The 7,621-nt window shown below is 59.1% G+C and overlaps 1 protein-coding gene across 1 annotated transcript; it reads right to left on the reverse strand.

Annotated features, from left to right (window-relative positions):
• Nucleotides 1-329: 329 nt before the first annotated feature.
• Nucleotides 330-7,445, reverse strand: CDHR2 (cadherin-related family member 2; the record flags this gene model as incomplete). The annotated part of the gene is made up of 26 exons (XM_010017889.1): nt 330-462; nt 660-720; nt 827-904; nt 1,051-1,164; nt 1,325-1,449; nt 1,557-1,617; nt 1,703-1,780; nt 1,884-1,958; nt 2,134-2,222; nt 2,304-2,406; nt 2,593-2,744; nt 2,842-2,891; nt 3,167-3,238; nt 3,461-4,072; nt 4,160-4,229; nt 4,477-4,713; nt 4,818-5,058; nt 5,144-5,205; nt 5,401-5,568; nt 5,795-5,950; nt 6,028-6,258; nt 6,338-6,444; nt 6,644-6,719; nt 6,829-6,972; nt 7,049-7,171; nt 7,356-7,445. Coding segments are annotated over 26 exons (3,508 nt in total), but the record flags the coding sequence as incomplete, so codon positions are not given.
• Between the last annotated feature and the right edge of the window lie 176 nt (nt 7,446-7,621).

The following is a 7,621-nucleotide window of genomic DNA, read 5'->3' on the forward strand; positions in this document are numbered from 1 at the left end:
GTGGGGGGACCAACCTGTCAATGTGGATGTTGGGTAATAAAACCTTGCACAAACCTCTGCACAGGGCTGCCTGCACCTTCCTTCCTGGGACTGAGCTGGGACAGTGGGTCAGCCCAGGACAGGGTCCTGGGGACAAGAAGCCAGGCCAAGCCCCATAGTGGTAATCACCTTCCATTCTCCTGCCCGACCCCCAAGCTGGCTGACCCCCCCGGGCAGACAGGCTGATGGCCACAGGACACTGTGACTGCTGTGGGACAGGTTTATTGCCAGCCCTCTGCACAGAACATCACCAGAGCAGCTGCCTGAGTCCTGCTCTGGCCCAGCTGCACCCCAAATGCCTGCTCCCAAGTCTGTGGTGGTGAAGGTGGTGTTGATGTATGCTATTTTGCTGGGCTGGTTCAGGTTCAGGGCAGCCACGAGCATCTCCTTGTCAGAGGGGTCTGTCAGCTCCACTTTGCCCTGCTGTGGGAGGAGAGTGTGGTCAGAGGGGATGGGGACAGAGACACTCTCCCATCTTCTCAGGAACTGAGGGCTATCAAGGGGATGGAGAGGAAGGAACATGAGGGGTCCAGGAACCTGGGGAGCCAGCAAAGAGGAGAGGACATGGGGTGCTGTGGCAGGACTCCCTGCTGGGCACCAGTAGCTCTTTTCACACTCACCTTAGCCTTGAGTTTCTCATCCCCAGGTGCATTTACTGTGTTTTCATCTAGGGAATTCATGCTGTGGAGAGCGGAGGGTGGGGTTTAGCACAGGACACAGGCACTGGTGGAGTGGGGACACAGGGTTGACGGCCCCATGGCCTTTGGGACCTGCCTGTAGAGCTCACCTGGCCACAGAGCTGGAGTCCTCGTGGAAACCCAAGTCGTGTGAGGGATCAAGCGAGAGGTTCAGCATGGGGTTGGCCCTGCCAGGGGTGGGTGACATATGAGTGACTGTCTCATGGGGCAGCCGTGTCCCCCAGCCAGGAGGGGTGTGCAGCGAGCCTTGCAGCCCCTGGCTGTGGGGATGTGCCTGGGCTCTCCCCTCCTGCCACAGGAGCTCCACACTCACCCCTCTGCATTGTACTGGTTGGTCCCAGGGATGCCAGGTCCCTGCTGTACCATGGCAGGGCTGAATGTTGTGGCCACCTTCAGAGCCTTCATTGCGTTTAGCTTCCTCTTGTAGCTGCAAATCCCAGGGACAGGGCAGGTGAGAGGGGCAAGGGGGAGCTGGGCCCTGGGATGGGGTGGGCAGGAACATGACAGACCATAGGAACAGGTCTGGGAGTGCTGGTGAGGATGAGGGTGCTGAGGGGTGGCAGGAGGGGGTGCGGGTGGTGCTGTACCTCCTGGAAGTGAGAACCAAGACCAGGGTCATGATGAGGATGAAGATGAGCAGGAACGCTGCCAGCCCTGCGATGATACCGATCAGCTCCGTCTCCCTTGTGGGCTTCACCACCTCCCCAGGGCCCTGGTGCAGAGCAGGGGTGAGGGCACAGCCCCGGTCAGCAGAACCAACCTCCAGCCCCATGAGGAATTGGTGCCCTCTCCCTGTGCCCCTCACCCGGCCCCACTCACAATGATGGCCAGCCCCAGGCTGACCAGCTCAGCCAGGATCAGTGGGTCAGACTGTATGAGCCTGCCAAGGAAAGAGAAGATGTGAGCAGATGGGCCAGTCTGGGTGCATGGCAGTGCCCGTGCATGGCCCTCGCCCTGGCACACACATGCTCAGCTGGTTGACGTCCAGGGCAGTGCCATTGCTGTAGACGAAGTACGCCTCCATCACTGACTTGGCCACCACCCTGCAGTAGCAAAGAGATGGGGTGAGCAGGATGCAGGGTGACTCTCCCCACCACAATACCACCACTGTGTCCCCTTCCCCATCGCCTATAGGCCCCCACTCACTGGGATGCGCGGGTGTCCTCCACGTTCTTGATTGCTGCCACGTAGACTCCTGCCTTGGTCACGGTGGTCAGAGCCCTAGGGACAGGAGGGATGGAGGGAGGCTGGGCTGGGCATCCTGCTCTGCTCGTGGGCATGGGAAGCAGCTCAACCCCCTGCAGCCCCTGGCTCCAGTGGGTCCAGCCTGCATGTTCGTTTCCCCCACTGCACAGCCATCATCCCAACCTTCCCAACCCAGCCTGGCTCCCCTTACGCTTTGATGCTTTGGGAGTTACTCTGGACTTCCTCCACTGTTGTTACGAACTGGAGGCGAACGCGATAGCTCTGATCCACCGTGAAGATCTGCATACGGAGCACAGGGGTGAGAGGGGCTGGGCAGGGTATGGGGTGTCCCTAGGTGGGGAGACCAGGGGTGACACTCACAGTCAGCACAGTCTGTACTGTGTGCACTGGTGCCTCGTTGTCCCGAGCCTCCACTGTCACCTGGTACTGCCCCTTCAGTGAGCCATCAAGGTTGCTGGCCACCCTGTAAGGACAGAGACATCGATGATCCCACTGGGCTGCACAGCATGCCCCTGCCACCCCCCAGGTTCCACCCTGTCCAGGCCAGGACCCCAGGATGGCTTTGTCCCCTTCCCAGCCTGCACTGGCCCTGCCTGCACCTCTGCTTTGCTGCATTCCCCCCCACTCCAGTCCAGACCCATTGCCTCACTGGATGCTCCCGATGTAGGTGTCCTTCTCAGTCGTTGTCACCAGCTTGAAGAGGTTCTCGAAGGGCCGGCTGACCCCATTGTCCTCCACAAGCACCACGCTGATGATGGAGAAGCTGATGGTTCCTCCCTGCCCCGAGTCAGCATCTGTGGCCTGCAGGGTCAAAGTGTGGCAGGAGCACAGATGGGAATGGCCACTGCCTGCCTGCAGCGGGGATGGGAGAGCCCGAGAGACGCACACAGCTCCTCACCTTCACGACAGCCACTTGCAGGTCCACAGGAGAGATTTCAGGGACAACCACTGCCAAGGAAAGACAGATCGATGGTGTCATCACACCGGTGTGCAGCCAGGCTTGCTGCAGACCCCATGCCCCACAGCCCCAGGGCTCAGCAGAGCTCTGAGCGTCCCCCCACTGCCCTAAGCCCCACAGCCTTCATGGAAAGCATTGTATAACTCCTGCATGTCTCTCAGCCCTGCCTCCCTGCTGGAGGAAGGTCCCTGCTTCTGGGCAGTGTGTCAGAGCATGTGTGGGTGTGGAGAGGAGCCCACAGGATGCACCAGCCCCAGTTGCTCACCAAAGGTCTCTGTGACAGGCAGGAAGACTGGTGCATTGTCATTCACATCAGTGATGAGGATCCTCAGGGTTTCTGCAAATATCCCAAAACCAGAACTCTGGTCATCAAAAGAGCACCTTCCTCTGCTTCAGTGAGAGCCTTATCCTGCCAGCAGGCTCCAGTACAAAAGAGCCAGGGACGTCCTCTCTCCACTGCCAAACCACCCTGCTCCCCACACTTGGGAGGTGGGAGAGGCAGGTGCCAGCACCCACCATGCCCAGTGGTAGTGGAAGGAGTGGGCAGTAGGTGCCGTACCATTCTGGCTGTAGCGGTTGCCTGTCTCAGTGTACAGGTCTTCAGCCCGCAGCGTAAGCACCACAGTGTCGCACAGCTCGTAGTCAATGTCAGAGCTGTTCACCAGCACAGAGCCATTGGGTGCCAGCAGGAACCAGTCCCAGCACACCTCCCCAGCACTGCTTGCATCCTTGAAGCAGGCGACCGCCAGCTCCTCGAAGACCAGCGAGTGGTTGGTGTCTGGGTCGGAGGCGACCAGTGTGATGACCAGACCCTGCTGCGTGCCGTTTTCGCTCACATGAATGTCCTGCGAGACTGGCTGGATGGTGGGGGGCTCGTCATTGATGTCTAGGATGTGGACCACCACTGGGACGCTGGCCGTGTCCCCCACTTCGTTCGCGGCTGTGTTCTCCGCCACCACCACCAAGGAGAAGAACTTCTCCTGCAGGGTGTCATAGTCCAGGGACACGTCGGGGTCTATGGTCAGCTGCCCGATATAGTGCCCTGCTTCCACGCGTGATGAGCGGATCAAGAAGTTGCTAGAGCCACTGCTCCTCTGAAGTAGGAAGGAGATGCGGGAATTGATCTCTGTCCGGTCGGCATCTGTGGCCTCCACCTCGCCCACGAGGGTCCCTGCAGGTGGAGACAGACACTCAGTGGCCAGTCCGCACAGACTCTAGGCCACCACTGGTCCCACAAGCCTGGACACACAACTTCTACCTGGAGAGTCTTCAAACACTGAGAACTCGTAGGACTGGTTGAGGAACACAGGAGCATTGTCGTTCACATCCTGCAGGAGACAAAACCCATGGCTGTAGCTGCTCCAGGAAACAGGGTCCCCCATAGCAGGCTGGGGACAGCAGCATGGACACTTGCCTTCTCCTGCCTCCCTGCATCAACAATTCCGTATGCCTCCACAGAGAGAGGAGGCAGTGCCTCTGCCATGATCAGGGATCCCACATCCCTTCACTGCCCATCCATCCCAGCTCCAAGCCCTGGCCAGCCCCAACGTGTCCCTGCTTGTGTCCATGGCTCACCCCCACAGTGATGGTGACGTTCACCAAGGTGCTGAGCTGCGGCACGCCATGGTCATACACCTCCACTGTCACCACCATCTGCCCCCGCTCATCTTCCAAGGCCTCCCGGTCCAGCGGCTCCTTGCTGTGCATCTCACCTGTGGCAGCGTCTATGGTGAAGTTGTTGCTGAATGGTCCTGGCAAGATCTTGAAGCCCAATTCACTGTTGGGGTTGCCAGGCTCGTCATTGTCAGTGGCCTGAAAAGGTCAGTAGTTGGAACAGGGCTGTTGGCACCTCGGGGACAGTCCCTGCTCCTCTCCAACAGCCACCCATCATCCCCTCCACCTCTGTCGGTACATACCTGGATCTGTGTACTGATGTTCAGCCCCTCTTCCACGGAGATGAAGTAAGAGCCAATGACTATGGGTGGATTGTCATTGTCATCCAGTACAGTTATCTCCAGCACCGTGGTGCCTACCAGGTTGCCCCCATCCTTGGCCTGGAGGTTTGCGTAGTAGATGGAGCGAGTCTCCCGGTCCAGCAAGCTCCCGTTCCGTACCAGCACTGCCCCGGTCGTGGCGTTCACCATGAAGATGTTACAGCTACGGCATATGCAGAGATATTACCAGGGCTCAGGCCCCTTGCCAGGACAGTGCCCTGGTTGTGGCTGGGCGTGCCCCTACGTACATGCTCTCTGGGAGCAGCTGATAGGTGATCTGGCCCAGGACACCGCTGTCTGGGTCATAGGCCTGAAAGAGAGAAGGAAGCATCTGGTCAATCTGCCTCAGCCCCCAGAGTAGTGGTGAATCTGGGGTGCCAACCATAGGCAGTGAGCACCCCAAAAACACATGGAGAGACCAGTGCCCCCAACGCAAGCTGCACTAGTGGGGCCAGGCATGCCCAGCACCCTGCCTGGGGGATGTGAGCTCTGCCCACTCCCTGACCGTGATGTTTGGGGAGATGATGGTGCCGTCAGGGCTGTTCTCCATCACGCTCAGGCTGTAGGTGCTCTGGGGAAACTCAGGGATGTGATCATTGCTGTCAATGAGGTCAATGGTCACAGTGGCTGTGGAGCAGCAGTCCATGGGGTTCCCTGTGTCATTAGCAACAATCTGCAGGACAGAGAAGGGACAGTGTCTCACATGGGTCCCTGAACACGGGAAAGAGAAATGTCACACTCCAGCTCAGCTCCTCTTGCACTAAGGAAGCTGCCAGGGCAGAGCCATGTTCTGCTTTGACTTTTGAACCCCGCAGGAGAAGAGCTGTGTCCCTGCTGTGTGCTGGCATATGCAGGGAGCAAGGACTGTCCCCATGGTGAGCCAGCCCTGTGGGTCTCACCTCCACCACCATGACATGGCTTATCTCATAGTCCACAGCAGACGGGTCTTGCACCAGGATCTGGACCTCCCCTGTGCCCATGATATTTGTGGGGGAGACAGTGAAGGCGCTGGCATTTGGACCTTGCAGGTACAGATTGTAATTGCTGTTGCTGCCCTGCAGGGGAGAGACACACAGGAGTGAGGGCGCACGAACTCCTGCACCCCAGTCCAGCCCCCCGGATGGGCTCCCACCTTGTCCGGATCATGGGCGACGATGTTGAGGTTGGACACAGGCAGTCTGGAGGAGGAGTGCTCTATGATGGTGCCCCTGAAATTGCTCTGGGCATCAGTGGTGAAGTTGCAGCTCAGGAGGGAGCAGTTGTAGAATTGGGGCTTGTTGTCATTGACATCGATCACCGTGACTGTCACTAGGGTGCTGGCCTGAGCCACCTTGCCGTAGATGTCCAGGTTCTTCTCATGTGCCTGGGCAGGAGGAGAGAGTGGATTGGAGAGGCCCGGGCAGAAGAAGAGGATGGGGTTCCCCTTGCTGCCTCCTACTCACCATGACTTCCAGCAGCACTTCCTCACTTGGTAGCTGCTCACGGTCCAGGGGTGCACTCACAGTGATGGTGCCCGTCGTGGCATTGATAGTGAAGGGGACACTGGTATCTAGGACAAGGGGACAGCAAGAACCCCCTGCAGCCACTGGGAAATACAGGCCTGGCCCTCTCTCTGTCAGCAAGGCTGGCAGTGCCTGGGAGTCCAGAAACATTCCCTGTTGTGCCCCTTGTTGCCTGACCCACCGCCTTGCCCATCCCACCATGCCACTGCTTACCCTCTGCCCATCCTGCCCAGCCCCATCACTCACTGGTGATGCTGTAGAAGATTTCATCATTCACCCCTGTGTCTCTGTCCATGGCGGTGACAGTCAGCACACTGGTGCCCTGCAGGGACATGGCCATCAGGGCAGGACCTATGATGTCTCCAGCCACCCCTGCGCTTGGTGGCCCAGACACCCTGGGGACATGCCACTGAGGCCAGCAGGCTTCTTACCAGGTCACAGTTCTCAGGCACTAAGCCAGAATAGGGCTCGTTGAGGAACCGTGGGTCCAGGTTGGGCACGTCGATAATGGTCAGGGACAGGTAGGCTGAGCTGTTCTGGAAGACCATCACATTGTGCAGCAACCCCCCTCCATCCTGGGGAGCAGAGCACCCGTTAGTCCTATGGCCCCTTACCTGGCAGCCCCGCACCCTTGGCCTGGCTGTTCCCCACCTTGGCAAGGATCTTGATCTGGTAGAAGGTGTTCTTGGCATAGTCCAGTGAGCCATTGAGCACCACATTCCCATTGGGCCGGATGTAGAAAAGCCAGTGATTGTTTGTGTTGTCTGGGATCACCTGGGCAGGGGTCACCCCTGTGTGTCACCAAGGCAGGGAGCAGAGGTATCCTGGCAGAGAGGGAGGCTCAGCCTCCATCCTTCTGCCAGGCTTGGCCCCTACATCCCCAGCTTGCAAATGATCAGCACCTCGCACCCACTGCCCAGGATACAGCATGCCCCACTCTGCAATGTGCTGTGCTCACCTCCTCGATGCTGTAGCTGACTTTGGAGGCATTTCCAGAGTCGCTGTCGTTGGCAAACACGGTGTAGATGGTGCTGTTCAATGTCGTGTTCTGGGCACACAGCAGGGTGGTGGTGGCATTGCCCAGGAGAGCAGAAGTGGTGAGAGCAGGGGTGGTGGTGCTGAGCCTGGCCCTGCCAGCCCTGCTCTGGGGTGCTGTGGCCCCGCAGGGCTCCAGGGGCTGCCCAGTGCCATGGGACCCTCAGGGGTGAGCTGCTGCCCTTGCTC

This window comes from Nestor notabilis, unplaced genomic scaffold (genome assembly GCF_000696875.1).
Source record: "Nestor notabilis isolate BGI_N333 unplaced genomic scaffold, ASM69687v1 scaffold25297, whole genome shotgun sequence".
Lineage (NCBI taxonomy): Eukaryota > Metazoa > Chordata > Aves > Psittaciformes > Psittacidae > Nestor > Nestor notabilis.